General features: G+C 34.0%; 2 protein-coding genes across 2 annotated transcripts; one reads left to right on the top strand and one right to left on the bottom strand.

Annotated features, from left to right (window-relative positions):
* Positions 1-2,106: 2,106 nt before the first annotated feature.
* Tbh (tyramine beta hydroxylase) lies at positions 2,107-6,119 on the top strand. Its single transcript, XM_072890013.1, has 10 exons — positions 2,107-2,483; positions 2,567-2,720; positions 2,818-2,964; positions 3,316-3,563; positions 3,750-3,903; positions 4,120-4,383; positions 4,498-4,728; positions 5,025-5,153; positions 5,296-5,470; positions 5,713-6,119. The coding sequence occupies exons 1-10, from the start codon at positions 2,338-2,340 to the stop codon at positions 5,856-5,858; spliced, it is 1,794 nt and encodes a 597-aa protein (XP_072746114.1). The 5' UTR covers positions 2,107-2,337; the 3' UTR covers positions 5,859-6,119.
* Positions 6,120-6,173: 54 nt separating this feature from the next.
* Rhogap1a (Rho GTPase activating protein at 1A) lies at positions 6,174-16,472 on the bottom strand. The gene is made up of 13 exons (XM_072890012.1): positions 16,026-16,472; positions 14,106-14,595; positions 13,532-13,766; positions 13,067-13,346; positions 12,795-12,974; positions 12,503-12,718; positions 12,164-12,283; positions 11,832-12,076; positions 11,275-11,539; positions 10,859-11,141; positions 10,439-10,709; positions 9,946-10,117; positions 6,174-9,854 (listed from the first exon to the last, which is right to left on the bottom strand). The coding sequence occupies exons 1-13, from the start codon at positions 16,137-16,139 to the stop codon at positions 9,432-9,434; spliced, it is 3,294 nt and encodes a 1,097-aa protein (XP_072746113.1). The 5' UTR covers positions 16,140-16,472; the 3' UTR covers positions 6,174-9,431.
* Between the last annotated feature and the right edge of the window lie 408 nt (positions 16,473-16,880).

Raw genomic sequence — 16,880 nt, 5'->3', positions numbered from 1 at the left:
GATGTACAAAATTCAAATTTCATATATTTTGACATAAAAATTAAAATAATTTTGTAAAGTATTTGCTTTTGAATAATTTTAATTTCATATTTTTATACAAAAAATTGTATTCCTTACTTTAAAAATTTTGTTTATTAATTAAAGATAAATTCTTTATTTTCAAATATTTCAAATTATTTCAAATGTGAAAATAAAGTTTGATTGTTTTACTAAAAAAGGTTGTTTTCTACATGCCTTTCATGTTTTCCCGTAATTTTAATTTATGAGTCTTTTAGTCTTTATTGTTTAAATTCTTTTTAATTTTTATCTTATTATTAGTATATCTAATATTTACATATTGTATGTGTGTATATATATATATATGTGTGAAAGTTGGAATTCAAGAAACTTTACAACTATCTCCGATTTTGGAATTCATATGCGATCTGGTTCGATACATTAATTTTTTACAGCGTGATGATAACTTTTGTTTACCGCGAACGACATAACTTTATGGAGCATGATTAATTGATTCCAATTAAGAGTCGTAATAGTTGCGTGAGAACAGTCACAGGCGCGCCTCAATATCGTGATGAAATTATTTTCCTACTCATACTGGGTAATATATGATAATATAAAATATTTGAAATGTAAATTATGCCAATAATTTTAATCGTCGTAACATTCCTTAACTCTTAAATAATCGTTTATTTTTCGAGTGCAGCACAACTTGTATGTAATTTGAAAAATTGTAAACTACCTTTTATTAAAAACTGTAGCATAATTTTGTAAAAAATTATATCACAACATAATATATAACGTATTTTATTTATCAAAACGTGCTCACTTTATACGCATTTATGAAATACTTTCGTGAAATAAAAACATTTGGAATTAAACTCTTTTGAAATACATTTCGTACTCGATTTACAGTGACAGTTTCTTTGGTATGCCGAAATTTTCACGTTTTGCTGATCTATTGTTTACGCTATTATGCTAAGTAAGATACACGCATATATTTGAACGAAAAACTTTCGCATGATCGACATTCTTTCAATTCATCTCCCTCGCACGAGAATTGTTTCCCGCGTTAATAACGCGCAATAAGGAATTCCGACCGCAATAAGCGCTCTGTGGAATTTTCTGATTGCAGTCCGGCACGCGCCATGAATGGAATGCAATATTACTCCGAAAAATATTCGATTATTAGATGTCCTCCTTCTTTCGTATGGATGGAACACCTTGAAATGCCTTAATCTTAATTTTAATCATCGATCGATTCGCGCTCGATCTTTCTTTTACGTCTGAAAATTGAAAACAAGAAACAGAAAATTTAAATAAAAATATAATGACAAAAGTGATGAAATTTTTTACTACTACATACGTCATAATTAATTATTTACTATTACGTAAATAATTAACTATTTGCTTTCTTTCAATTAGTAATTAGTTATACACAATTGATTAAAAACCCTTATTCTAAAATTTTCTCATAGATTTTTATTAAAAATTTAAGATACATTTCAAAACATTTCACACTTAAAAAGTTAAATTAAATTCCCAATCTACGATATTTAATTTATCCCTCAGCAATATCGATTGTCAGAAATTATTCATCTCCTTTTAATTAATCTAGGATAAGATTTTTTTTGTTTAATATGAGTTGTCAAAGGATATTTGTGTGACGAAAGAAAGAACAGAAATTAGAAGATTATTAAATTTAAATTTTGAAGATTCCGAATTACCGTACAAACAAGTTTTACTGTATTCTAGTGTTTTAATTGTTTAATTGTTTAATGTGATATTATATAATAATATTATGACATTGCATAATAAAAAATTAATAATTAATAATTAAATTTAAAATTATAATTTAAAATTTAATAAATTTAAAATTAAATAATTAAATTTAATAATTAAATAATTCCCCGAAATTTTTACCACATAAAAAACAAGATTAAAATTAAATTTAAATTGAACTGAAATTATTTTTCTAATAATTTAAGAAAAATCTTCCGAGGATTTTTTTAATCTAGTGGAAGAGGGTTTTTGCTTCGCATTTCCACGAGTTTGCGCATTTCGCGTCGACTCGCAAGCGCGGACTCCTTTCAGAATACGAAAGTTCGCAGAATCATCAGTACAGATTCACCCTTTGCAGGCTCTTCGTGATACAATATCTCATAAAAACTAACTCGATAACTCACTTTGAGAAAAAGTGTGAGCGACGTTTAGGAAATCAAAATAAATTCAACTCCGCCACTAAAAGATCCAGACTTAGTTAATCAAAAATTCAAATCGGAGACGAATCGCTCAGGAAATTTACTCGAGGACGTTGATGAGGATTTGATCATATCGACGATGATGTTGTTTTTGCTCTTGTTAGTTGCTCTCGTGGGTGTCCACTCGAGCTGGTCTTCGCACGATTCGAGCTCGATCGCTGAAAACGTACCTGCAAGCGCGATCCACGCGGTTCCTCTGGGCTCGGAGGCGACTCTCTATTGGAAGTGCGTCTTCAAACAGAATTGCCTTTATTGTTGTAATCGTCAAGTTTCCATGGAAAATGATACAGAATCGAATATGGTTTCAGGGTGGATTTAATGAACGAGCTGGTAGTCGTAGAGATTCATTACGTCGGCAACGATAGCAGCTGGTTCGCGATTGGATTTTCCGACTACGGAGAGCTGAAACCAGCCGATTACTGCGTCTTATGGCCCGACTGGCATCAGCAGATTCATCTTCAAGTAAAATTTTTAGTGAATAGAATATAGAAGCATTGAATCGTCGACATACGCGTACGACATATCGATTCCATCGGTCTCTTCTGTTAATAATTGACAGGACTCATGGGCGGATATCGATGGGAAATTACACCTGGACAGCCAACAAGACTGCAAGAATTTTGCATGGAAAAGACGCGGCAATGTCACAAAGTTCACCTTCTCCCGCAAATTTGACACCTGCGATGAGCACGATTATATTATTGAGGCGAGTCAATTTTATTGCAATTTTTTTAAATAATACGTAAATATTTCGCAAAAATTGAGGCAAAATAAAAAAAGTTAGATTGAAATTGAAGTAAACTGAGGCTAAAATAAAAGAATTCATTTTAACGTACGAAAGAAAGGAGATATTTGTTTTATAAGTGTTTGATAAAAAAGTGAAACATTCGGAACTCGATATTATATATGTAACAGTTCGATATATTGTTATCTACATATATTGATAAAGGACGAGGCAAATTTTAAGATTTCTGATCTTGGACTCATATTAACTATAAAAAATATCAAATTTCTCCAAGGATTAAATCGTAATAGATTAAAATACTCGTGTTTCTAGAGAGGTACCACGCATCTCGTATGGCTTCGCGGCCGCGGACCATTATCCTCTTTAACCGGACTCCAAATTTCGGACGCGAAAGCATCGGGCATGTCTCGCACGGAATTGCATAGGGTGTCTCATGAAAAGCCCAAGTTCCCACCGAATGCTTGGCACCTCGAATTACTTGCCCATCGGGTTCAAGTGCCGAAGCAGGAGACCACCTATTGGTGTCACGTGCAGAAATTACCGTCAGTGTTGAAACAAAAGTGCGTACAAGTTAGATAAGAATGTACCTATTTCAATAAATTTACGAGAGATTTCTGCATATCTACATCTTAGTAGTCTATTTCGAAGACACTGATCAGCTCAGAATCCGCTTAGATTTTTCATTAATTTATCTGTCAAAAATTTAATATATGAATAAATGTATAAATATATATATTTATCGGCAGACATCACATCTTACAATTCGGCCCCGCTATCCAAGAGGGTAACGAACATATCGTACATCATATGGAAGTCTTCCATTGCGTCGGGCCCGCGGATGTGGAAGTGCCCATGTACGATGGTCCTTGCGACGGAGCTGATAGACCAGAAAAGACACAGGTAGGTGTCTATTCATGAAATAGAACCAATAACAATAAATAAAAAATATTTTTCATGTTATTAATTACGGAAAAATATTCAAAATGTTAGAATGTAATTATAAGCTTCACATCTTTCCTGTTTACGATTAATTCTCAATAGACATTGAATGTTCTTTTTTTCGAGAGGAAAAAAAATGTGTCTTCGATATCTTATTATTCATTTTGGTCCACATAGATTTGTAAGAAGGTAATGGCGGCATGGGCGATGGGTGCCGATGCATTCATATATCCGGAGGAAGCAGGTCTGTCCATCGGTGGAGCCGACTTCAATCCGTACATCATGCTGGAGGTGCATTACAATAATCCCGAGCTACATCAAGGCGTCATCGATTCCTCCGGGATCCGATTTGTTCTCACCAAGACTCTAAGAAAGTATGATGCCGGTGTGATTGAGCTGGGGCTTGAATATACCGATAAAATGGCGATACCCGCGGGACAGGTAAAAAAACTAATTATTAATCAATTTTTAAAAAATACGTAGAATAATAAGTATCTGGATTTGCAACTTTTGATTTACAGATTTAATAAATGTAAGCTTTATTAATTTCCTTAGGAAGCCTTTACGCTATCCGGTCACTGCATAGCGGAATGCACCGGAGTTGGATTACCTCAAAGTGGTATACATATTTTTGCCTCTCAGTTGCACACACACTTGACAGGCACAAAAGTCATCACCCGTCACATAAGGGATGGTGAAGAGCTACCGCCGTTGAACTATGACAATCATTACTCCACTCATTTTCAGGAAATCAGACTGCTGCCGAAATCAGTGACCATTTTGCCTGTAAGAAAATAAATACGAAAGTTAGGTAAAAAAATAAATATAGAAATAAAACAGGTAGGAGATTAATAAATAAATCACACAATTCATATTTAAAAGTTAAAAACAAAAATAAAAATAGAGTTATAGTGATTATCTCTTTCTTCTTTTGTTAATTTTTGTTAATTAGGGGCCGTAATAGAAAAGAACGAAAAATGAGAGAAAATTCTTTTCTGACATTTTACATTATTAATTTTATAATATAGAATTGAAAACCCCTTCCCCTCTCTCCTTCTTATTATAAATAAAATATTTTGTAGGGGGATTCTCTAATAACTACATGTACTTACAACACAGTGAAGAGGAATAACATAACTCTCGGCGGCTTTGCTATATCCGATGAAATGTGCGTTAACTACGTTCATTATTATCCTAACGCGATACTAGAGGTAAATTAAAATCATTAGCAAAATAAAGAGAATAATAAAATAAATAATATTATTCACACACATTTGCACGAATTTATTATTAGCAAAAAATAAAAAACATCTATGTAATATCATAATTTTTGTGAAACTTCGTATTACTCAGGTGTGCAAAAGCGCTATAAGCGACGATGCCTTGCGGACGTACTTCCGTTATATGCTAGAATGGGAAAATCAGGATACTAGCACCAAGAAGGGCATCTCAGCGAATTACAAGAGCATCGAGTGGACCAAGGTCCGCGTGGAAGCTCTTCATGATCTCTATGAAGCTGCACCTTTAGGTATGTGTTCCTGAAAACTTCATACTTAAATTTGTGCTTTGGGATTTTTAATCTTAATTCATATTCATCGAGCTTTTTATTTTAATAATTTTTGACAAGTTTGCTCTCAATAAAAAAAAATTTATATTTTTGTAAAAAGTAATTTATATTACTCATTATTTTTAATACTGTTTGCAATCTTTAATCTCTTTTAATCTCTTTATTATAAAATTTCTGTAATTCATTTTTAATCGATTTACCAGGGATGCAGTGTAATGGTTCAGATGGCTCTCGATTGCCTGGCTCATGGGACAATATTGCGGCAACACCGGTTAGATTACCTTTGTCGCCGCCGGCTAGAGATTGCCTGGAGCTTTCGTTTCAACAAGAAATCTTGAATCAAATGTGAATGTTTTATTTCAGAATTTTAATTATTCGATTATTCGATGAATATTTCAAGGAAATTTCAAACAAGTAGTTAAAAGTTTAGAAGTTCCTTCTTCAAAGTATATTAAATTTAATGCTGTTTACTTGGAAACTTTTCTGAAACCTCTCCTAAATATTTATTTTAAGTTTGGCAGTATATTCTTTAATTTGACAATACTCGATTATCAGAAACCGTGTTTATCAATATTTCATAAAATTCTAAGATTTTAGAATTTAAAGAATGTTTTTTTTTGTGAAATGGAACTTTAATATTTCATTACAATAATTTAATCTAAACTTTTAAATTCATTTTTCTTTAATGCTATCAAGTCTAATAATTGATAAAAATATCTGATCGAAATAAGATGTAACAAATCTAATAAATACACGATCAATATCAAAACTTATACAGAGTGTATACTCAAATTCTGTAAAAAAATTCCCTGAGAATTCTAGGATCTTCCAGGTATTTTTGTTCAAAATTCCAGGTAAAATTAAAATATTTTTAGATGCAATTTTAAAATAAGCTTATTTATTTTAGCGTATCATTTTTTTGACATAAAAAAAAAACATATTTTAAACAATGTTATATAGACATAAACAAAAAAATATATATTTTAAGCAGATTTTAAAATATTTTAAATTATTATAAAAAAATTTGAAAATAAGTACTTTTTTGACATTTTTTTAAATTCCCTGAATTCTAATAAAATTCCATGAGAATTCCATGATTTTTCAAGGTATAATAAAATTCCCTGAGAATACCAGGTTTTCCAGGTTTTTCCCGGAAGTATACACCCTGTTATAAACGTTCAGTATATTTATACTGTTTTGCCGAGTTTAGTATTGATCGGAAACATCTTTGTGTTGTGTGTGTGTTGAGGCAAGATATAATAAATTTACTAAATATATACATAATCGATGTAAAAGTTTATAAACCATCAGTATATTTATGCACTTTAAATGATTTTTTCGTTTTTTGGCAGTACATCGCGTTTCGTTGCGAACAAGCTGGCTCGATCAAACTTCGTAACAAATAGTTTATTGATGCGATCATAATTATCTCATATATATATATATATATATATATATATATATATATGTATATATATATATATATATATATATATATATATATGTAATGGAGTAATATTATTAATAATAATACACAAATATAATAATCAAGGGAACTCGTTTTTACACTTTGTATCAATGTACAAAATAAGGCGGACGCTTCTTAAACGCTACGACGATATCAAAATTAATCTTATGCGATACTTTTTTTTACGGTATAATACATACACGAGGAGGGGAAAAGTAGTAATGCACGCATACAAACAAGCACAAACACGCACGCGATATAATAGTTACTATTCTTCGAGCGTAAACAATTTCATACTTCTTACATATGTTTTCGTTTTTATCGAACACTTTTTTAGTCAGACTTGGCTCTTTTTTGTTTTCTTTTTTTTGTGCTTTTTTGCATGTTGCTTTATAATTATTATAAATTTCGTAGACGGTTTGGCATAATACACGGTACACTTACCGATTTTTACTAATTTGTACTGCCAAACCCGCGTGTTTTTTTATTTCTCTTTATTACGACTAGAGTGTTCAAAAAAATCATTTACAAAGTCAGCGATATTTTGTAAAAAAGGAAAAAATTAAGAAAAAAAATATATTACAATGATTTTTTTCTTAATTTAAAAATAAATGTCCCAAAAACAAAAATATATCTTCCTTCATTCTGCACTATTAGCTAGTTCTTTTTTCTTCTTAAAGAATCGCATTTTTCTCGTTTAAATGATTTTAAGGACACTCTATGCGCGCGGGAAAGGTTCTTTCTCTTTAATGTATTCTCTTAAGCTGCAATTGGACGATAATAAAAAAATCTAGTCTTGTATCAAGAAATTTCAGTCGAAAAATAGTGCTTTGACGGAATAAGGAGGACTTATTTTTCGAGATAGTCATGTCTTTTGTTTGACAAAACTTGAGTTTTTTGCGCAAAAACTCGAACTGTTTTTCGGATTTTAATTTTTGGTAGACAGTTCGAGCCAAAAAATGGAATGGACGATTATATTATATACGTATAAAGCAGATTCTCAATTTTTTCCACACTATGAGGAACATCGTTCCCTGAATTTCACAGGATCTCCAAGGAACAATAAACCGCACAAACACACATTCTTTCTCTCTTTCCCCTGGATGCTTTTGCAAGATGAACGCTATTATGAATACATGAAAGTACAGGATCCCATTATTTAGAGCAATAGCTTACTTGCTGCAAAGGGTATAAAAGGGCTTGTATAAAGATTTAGATTCTCTGCTAGGAACACACGTCACGTGGAAAAGTACTTAATTTCCTAAAGCATCGACGCGCTAGAAAGAGATTGCATATTCAGTACATGAATTTCAGGCTTTTAAAGTATCGCGATTTGAGACTTCATATATAACATTTTTTATTTTACGCTTTTAAATTTTTTTTCAAGAGACTCTTATAATCTTTTTAATAAATTTTCTTCTTTATAAATTTTTTTATAAATTTATAAAATTGCAGGATACTTTTAATATACAATTAATACAATTTTCAACCAATTTGCTCGCTTTGGCTAATCTAAACTAATCCTCTTTGGTCAATTTCTCACCTGAAATTTCTGCACCACACTTTTCTCTTAAAACTCATTTTAGGAAAGGTCATCAATTTGATCGTGCGCGAGTGGCATCGTCACGCTCGGACAATACAAAGTAGAAAATATATTATAAACCTCAAAAGTAAAAAGATATATAATATATATGTATGTATATATATATATATATATTATTACGCTTTATATATCGTTTTATAAGAGCAGCTCTGCTACGTTAATTTGCACGCATTCGGAGTACAGAGGTTTCACGTGGAGGATTCCATCAAAGCCAGTCTATTTGCTTAATATATTTTCGGTCTCTAGTTCAGCATTACAAAAGGAGATAAGTTGTGCAAAACTAATGTCTACAAAAGAGACCGAATGGATTATTGTGCCATCCTGCGCAATAGAAAACTACTGATAGATGTCTGAAGGATAGGAAATAGTTTCTTACAGTGAGAGATCTCTCAATTTAGTGATAAAATATTAATTAAAAAATGAAATTTAAAAAATGTGATTTGTTTGAAATGTAATAAAGAATTCTATATTATAGTGTATATCAAATACAAATAAAAAAAAATATTTTAATTAAATAAAAAGTTTCATATTTATCTTCTTATTTAAAAAATATACAGATAATTATCAATCCTCTTATTTGATGATGTATAATTATACGTCATGTAGGTCACGTTATGTAAACGACACATAAAAAAATATGGTAAAAACAAATATTACATGTTTGAAATTGACAAGTAAATTGATTGATTATCGATTTAAATCAAGGTTATCGTTCAGGCATCGTCTTTCGAATATAATATCTACATTGTCGGACAAAAGGTTGTCGTGTTTCTGATTACCTATTAATCTCAAATTGAACGACAATATTAATCGCAGGATCCGGGTTCTAAAGGACCAACGGGCTTTGTCGACTAGAGCGATTGGTTGTTTTGTTGTTGCATGTGTAACTGCAGAAAACAATAGAGAATGCCGGCCTGCGCCATCACGTCGACGGTACCGGCGGCGAGAGGATCGCGACTTTTTGCGTCACTGCGCGAATTACTTGTTCCAGGTCGTAACAATGTTGGTCCAAACACTGTGGCCAAGTTGTGCAACGACATCTTATTCTGCGCCTCGTGCTTGTTCACACGAACGAGATGCGCCAGCAGGAAATCGATTATCGCTTTGTTGACGGCAGGTAAACTGTCGTAGACGCGGCGCAAAGCAGCACCCCGTGACAGATCGCCCGTTTGGAAGGCCTCCAGGAATGCCGGATAAAGGGCGTCAGTGAACAATGCCTCTGGCATTTCGCGAAGGTATAGCTTTAGCACGCCCGTCACCGAATGTACGTCCACCTTCATATTCACACAAAAATGTCAGTACAATGCGAAAAAATTTCTGTGACAATTATTAAGAGCATGCAAAATATTGAAAATAAAAACGTACCTCTTTAAGCAGCTGCTCTGCTTCATACGAGTTACTCTCGAACGACTTGCGTAATCTTGCTACATCGGATGCCGAGCCGGACACCCGATATAAACCCACCTCGCCAACACCCCGTCTCTCCACTTCTCTCACGCATGCCGTTATGATGAAAGGCACGTCACGTTTCTCTCGTCTGTAACAAAAAGTAGCATATTAATAGTAATTTATTAAAGTTAGTAATATTATTTAAATAATATTACTTAAGCATTATTACTTAATTGATATATTACTTAAATAATAATAATATATTTTCTTTAGAATATTTTATAAATAAATTAAGAAGTATTTAGTAATTTTACTTTTATTATAGGAAGAAATAAGAAACGTGTTTCTTTCAATCGCGAATTGATTTGGATATTAAGTTAATATTTTCTTGTTAAAGATTTAATGGAAGAATACAATCATCGACTTCTTAACTTTTCAATCTTTTTGATTCGAATAAAATTGCACGTACTTGCACACTTGTTGAATTTTGGCACCAAATAAGCCTTGCGGTTTGGCCGAAGGCACTCTTCTCAAAGTGACTTCGCTGGGAACAAAACGTAACGCTACATCCAATGACGTGGGTCCCAAATTTAGTGCCCTTTCCACCTGATCTGATTGCAACCAAGATCTGCTCAACCGCTGAATGCATTTGCCTCGTAATAGTGAACGTGTACCGCATTCCTCATACAACAAGATTCTAACATTTTGACTTCCCTCCAACTCTACCACAAAAGTCTCGCCTGTAATTCAAACAAATAGAAAACTTCATAATTTATAATCATATAAAGAATTTAAATATTAAGATCAATAATTATCTATATTTGCTAAAGATTACAAGTTAATATTATATTACAAGTATTATTTAAAAGAAGTAAAAAAGATATCTTACCCCAAAGTGGAGCTTGACCTTTGGCAACGCGACTTCGTGCTCTTTTGAAGTAGTGTCCATAGCTGTCGACTTCTACAATAATATACAGGTCACTCACTCTGTCTAAACCTGGCGGAGTCAGACCAAGTAGCGTTAGATGAAGATCACCCAGCAGCAAACTTTCGTCGCGCCCCGATCTCAATAAATAGCTGCCCATATCTGTCTGCAGAAACGTCCGACAAGCGGTAACCCAAGCTTGCAACTCGTACATCGATAAGGGCAGTTGTCCTGGAGGCTGTCCGCCCTGTAAAATATCAATTAATGATGTTAATTCTCTTGCTTTTTAAATTAAATATTATATATATATATATAATAGATTATGTATATTATATATTAATAACAAAAATATTAGAAGTTATTAATTGAGATTCAATGACCTGCTGTAACGCGTCCACCGCTTCCACCCATTGGGACCGTTCAAACTCGCTGGACAAAAAGAAGGTATAGGAATTCTGCACCCGGTTTTGTTGACTTTTATGCGCGACGCGAAGAACCAAGTTTGGCGAGGCTAATACTAGCTGTGCCTCGAGCTCGGCGAGTTTCTTGCGATTTTTCTCTGAGCCTCTTCCACCTAGTCGGATCCGTTTTTCGTCGTTCCTCTCCTCCCACAATATCTGATCGCGTACCGTACACGCTTGCGATCTATTTTGACAATTTTCAAGTTACTTTAGGTAGTTTAATTAGACGTTAGATTGATTGAAAAATTTGTTTGGTTCCTTGTTTGTTTCAATATAATATAACGATGTGTTGGCAATTTCATATGAGTCACTATTACTATCACTATCGCAATTTGATAACGATATTGAATAAATGTGTGATAAATCCGATAACATGTTTATCGATATTAATCATCAATATTAATAAAAATATCATATATATCAAAAATTAATTTCAACATTAACGACAATTTATTGTGAATTGTAAGTCGACTTACCTCAAAGCTACCACATTAGCAGGACTGGCTTCGCGTGGCTCTACACCGTCTTCCGTAACAGCTGCTTCTGCCACGGGGACATACCACTTTAATTCGAACGTGAATTTGTCCCTGCCGGATGCTTTGTACTTCGCACAGGCGATTACGTCGTTAAAGAGAAAAAGATGTCTCAATTTTCTGTGACCGTCCGAAAGTTCGACTACAAATGAATTCTTTACTAATCTTCGTTGAGCTCTGTCGTGACTCTAAGCAGAGAAAGGACAAAATTAGGTATAAAGTAGCACATCATATGAAAAAAAAAAAAAATATTACGTATTACGAATCTTTCTTACCGGAAACATGGACTTTGTTTGAATAATATTGAATTCATCTAAGAAATTTCTGGTCATTTGCAGAGCTTCTGACAGAGGCGCGTGATCCGCATGATTGACTGGCGTATGCTTCAGAAGATCCTGGAACCATTGAACGAGAAAAATTATCGCTACGAGATAAGATAAACTAGAGATTATATGATGTATTTACAAGGATCTGAGACTCGTGAAACTAGTTTATCTCTTCAATTTTATCAGTTATGTTGTAGAAGCTCGCGCTCTTTCTTACTGACACATATAAAGAGTCCGTTTATAAGTTAAAATGCTATATAATAAATTAAAAATGTTATATATACTTACATGTAAAACTAAAGCATTCTTTTGTACTCGCGCAACTGGCTTATGTAACAAATCTTCTAGCGACAAACCCGGACCTTTTGGAAAACCTCTGAGTCTTATGTCTCTGGTAATCTCTCCAAATTGAGTGGAATGGGCAGAGCATCGTCGCACGGTGTCGGTCGCGCGACCGTAATTATGTAAAAACGCACCGTATAATCCTATATTACTGGCCATAATCTGAAATCAACATAATGTTACGTGATTACTCCAATTTTTTTATTCCTTTTACACAAGGATTATGTATCAAATATACCTTAAATTGTTCTCCTATAGTAGGTTTACTGTCCCACTTTTCCGTCTTCTTTCGAAGACCGTCCAGAAATGTCTGATGCAGAGCATGCAGTTCCGGAATTTTGTAGAACATTGTTCCAAATTCCTCTTCCGAGATGACTGGTTGAGATGTCGTTAAAGTTGCCCTAATTGCTTTCATATACTGCAAACAGAAAAAGATAGCGAAATATGTATTTTAAATAAATTGTTTTAAATATCTAAACTACAAAATAATACAGTACATAAATTACTTACTTGTAACATCACAGTTAAACACTCCACATATACAGTTTCGCTCTCCACTACCGAATTCACGATACACTTTATCATCGACGTTCTGTCATCTTCGCGATCTTTGCTCTTCTCCTGTCTACGCGGCGTCGTTGGAGTTGGTGATTCTAAGCTACCCTCGCTCAAACTCAATGGTTCGGCGTCGCTGCTGCCGGTTTCGTTGTCCGTACTGAGAGCTCGTAGTAAGATTGGGGGTGCTGGACTGGCACCCTCTTCGTCCTCGCTGTCCATCGCCGCTCTATGTCTGAAAATAATGCACGAATCATACATATATCTATATTTTCACTTTAACCCAGGAGTACTCGTACGTCAATTCAACCAATACATTTAAAAAACATGCTCGAAATGACCAAGAGAAGCACGCGTACTCCGCGTTAAAGATTTAACATGATTTAATTAAAGCGAAGCGAGAGATGACGAACGACTTACTGTATAAAATAATCGATGTTGACATAATTACTCTGATTGCCCGGCGAATCTGGCAGAGATGGAGGTCTTCGAGGTGCTGCTTTGTTGCCATTGTTGCTGTTAACAATAGGGACACGCGCGTCAATGTAGACATATTCTCCCGTTTGATCCAGGGCTACTGAATCGTAATAAGGCTCTTCTTCTGATGCTTCCGCATCGCCATCCTCATCGTCTTCATTGATCGCCTTTTCTAAGTCTATTCAGCAAACAATGATCATCATATAAAATTTAAAAAAAGTATAAGATTATTGTCTTTCGGTAAATACTTGGAACTTTTTAGATTATAGTAAGATAGTAAAATAATCTACAGCATGTATATAATTAATAGTGCCTTGCAGAGGTTTGCAATTAATTCTCAATTATTTGTATTAAGCGATACAAGTGAAATTTTTCTTGTAAATTTATCAAAATTTTTCAATGATTTTTTTCTTAAGAAGAAAGGTACTAATATAGATTTCACAATAATTATATATGCAGATGTTTTTAAAAATCTTCATAAAAAAATTTATACACAAGATAAGCTAAAAAAAATTACCTTTCTCATCTTCCTCCTTGAGAGATTCCTCGTTTTTATCTTTTTTCGAGCTTCCAGTGACTTCAATTACTGTAACATAATTACTTGGCACATCTGGATCACTGTTTCTTCTAAGTTCAGGCACTTTCTCGGGACTCTTCGGTATCTCGCTCTTAGGTCTCTTGCTTGCCGTGCCGAGAGTCGAACTTAATTCAGACACACACTTGTCCTGAAATTTGCTAATGTCATCTCGTTCCGTCAAAGTAGGAGCAGACGACGTTCCTCCGACGTTTGTCGAATTCGAAGAGTCCGCCAAGCTATTCTCCGCTGCTTGAGAATCCTGTTGAGGCTGCAGTTGCTCCGCTGTTGCTTCTTGCTTGTTCTCAGATATATTCGCACTTAAATTGGTATTGTTAGCCAGTTGCTTGTGTCGCTCAACATCGGCCAGTAATCTTTCTAAATACTCCACATAAAATTCTTCCTTTTCAAGTTCTTCTCTCAAAGCTGTCACCTGCAAAAGAAATAAATGTGAAAATATACATTGTTTGTTGTTTTATATTTAGGCTGTAAGCCTTTTAAAAAGTTTTTGCCATTATTTGACAAAAAGCAAATTTCAAAACTTAACTATTTTAAAAATATTTTAGAGAATTATATTTTATAAAAACTTGTATATTTTATTCTCTCTCTCTCTCTCTCTCTCTCTCTCTCTCTCTCTCTCTCTCTCTCTCTCTCTCTCTAAATACTATTAAATATTCTTCAAATTAAAAAAACTAATTGTTCTAATTTAATTTTTGTTGTAATAAAATATTTTGCAATTTTTTAAGCAACATTCATATTGTGTTTTAATAAAATTTTAACAAAAATTAGTTCATATTATATATATAATCTACATTTAATAATTCTCACTTGGAACCAACTGGGACTGGAAATCTCTCATTCATGTTACATATATTATAGATTCTTGGCTGGAAATTTTCAAACTCAGGCATAATCACACACAACTTTTTAAAATAATCTAATATAATCATAATTAATTGCTTTTAAATGTATGAGAACAAACTAGAGATAATTCTCCAATGATTCACACAAGTAGTGAAAACAAAAATATTTATTATTTTTCTTATTCATTATTCACTTTTTTGTTTGTTCATTATATATAAAAAATAATAATTTACTTTGATATTCTAAATATCATGAGTACTCTGTTACTAATAGGTTTCAGACAATTAATTCGATGAGTCATCAAGTCCCACTCAACTCATATTAATCGAATTATATGTGACTAAGTTTTTATTACAGTGGTGTGAGAAGTTATTTCATTTTTTTATATTTATTTTTTATATTTATTTTCTACATCAACACATTTGACTTGTATATTTCCCTATATAAAGTTCTTTGCAATCTATTTAAATCATATACACAAACATCCTACTCAAGTGTGACTAATAAATGCCTGGTAAACATTGCAACACCTCCTCTTATCTTATGCATCCTTAATCATGCAATTCATGATCATCACCCATCGTCACAAATATTTATCTCTCTACCTCTTCCAGCAATCTGACAAAACTTGTCAAGAATTGACAATTTAACCTATTTATTTGATGAGTCATCAAACCACTTTTAAGATACTAATTGAATTAAATAGAATTTTTTTTTTTTTTTTTTTTTTTTGCACACATAATACAGACACATAAATCACACACTCACATCCAATTAATAGATACTTGGTGAACATTGCAACACTATTGCAAACTAGTCATTGTTCATCATTGAAAGTTTCCTCATTTCGTATATTCTTTTACTTTAATTATCCATCACGTCCAATACGTCCACATTCCTCGCAAAAACTTAATTCTGAGACTTGTCAATAAAAATCAAGTGCTCCTTGCATCACGAGATCTCTTTCTCGAAGAAGAGAATTATCGCGTTCAAACTCACCTTCTGCTTGTGTTTAACGAGATTCGCTCTAACGTCTTCTTCCCAGGCGGCCGGCAAGGCGCTGTCCGGGAACCGCTGCACCCAGACACGCTGAAAGTCCCCGAACACGCTCATGCCTCCGGATACGCGTGGGCGGCGACGGCACTCCTCGTCGGCGACCCCTCCTCCAACGAATCCAACTACCACCAGCACCAGCACCAGCACCAACACTCACGGCGCCGTCGTGCGCATCGCACGAGGGCGCGGCACCCACGACGATGACGGCGATGTCAAGTCTCGCTTTCACTTCGTTCGCTCAACTATCTTTGTAGGCGCACTTGGCGCACCTCCAAGGTGCGGTACGACGTTTTCTCGCTTCTCTCGTGGCGGGCACAACGGCGTAGCCAGCCAGCCAGCGTCGTCATACGGCCGCTGTCATCTTGTCGACATCTCCTGCGTAGGTCACGTTCCGATCTCTCCCCCCCAGCGTGCCGATGACGCCACCGCTATATCGCCTTCGAAATAACTTCCCGCGCGTGTTATCGGAAAGAAGCCACGGAGAACGGGGACTCAACACTCATCACGCCATTTTTCACACAACGCTTTTTCTACGTTGTACACTAGCGTCACATACATCTACTTTACGGCCACCTGAAACTATATGTCGACAATCATTTTTCGTGATGGTAAAACAGTTATGGATATATCACGGACGCGAATCGATTGGTTCTTATCCGTGCTATAGTCAAAAATTGTAGATCAGGAATGCGACTAGTTTATATCGATTTATATACGTATATATGCAATAGACTAAACTTTTTTAAAATACAATGTAGAAGATATTTGGAATAAATATTATTTCTTCTATTTTATTAT

The sequence above is a fragment of the Anoplolepis gracilipes genome, chromosome 4, assembly GCF_047496725.1.
Source record: "Anoplolepis gracilipes chromosome 4, ASM4749672v1, whole genome shotgun sequence".
NCBI classification, from domain to species: domain Eukaryota; kingdom Metazoa; phylum Arthropoda; class Insecta; order Hymenoptera; family Formicidae; genus Anoplolepis; species Anoplolepis gracilipes.
The sequence above is the reverse complement of the archived record's forward strand: the minus strand, read 5'-3'. Positions and strand labels throughout refer to the sequence as shown.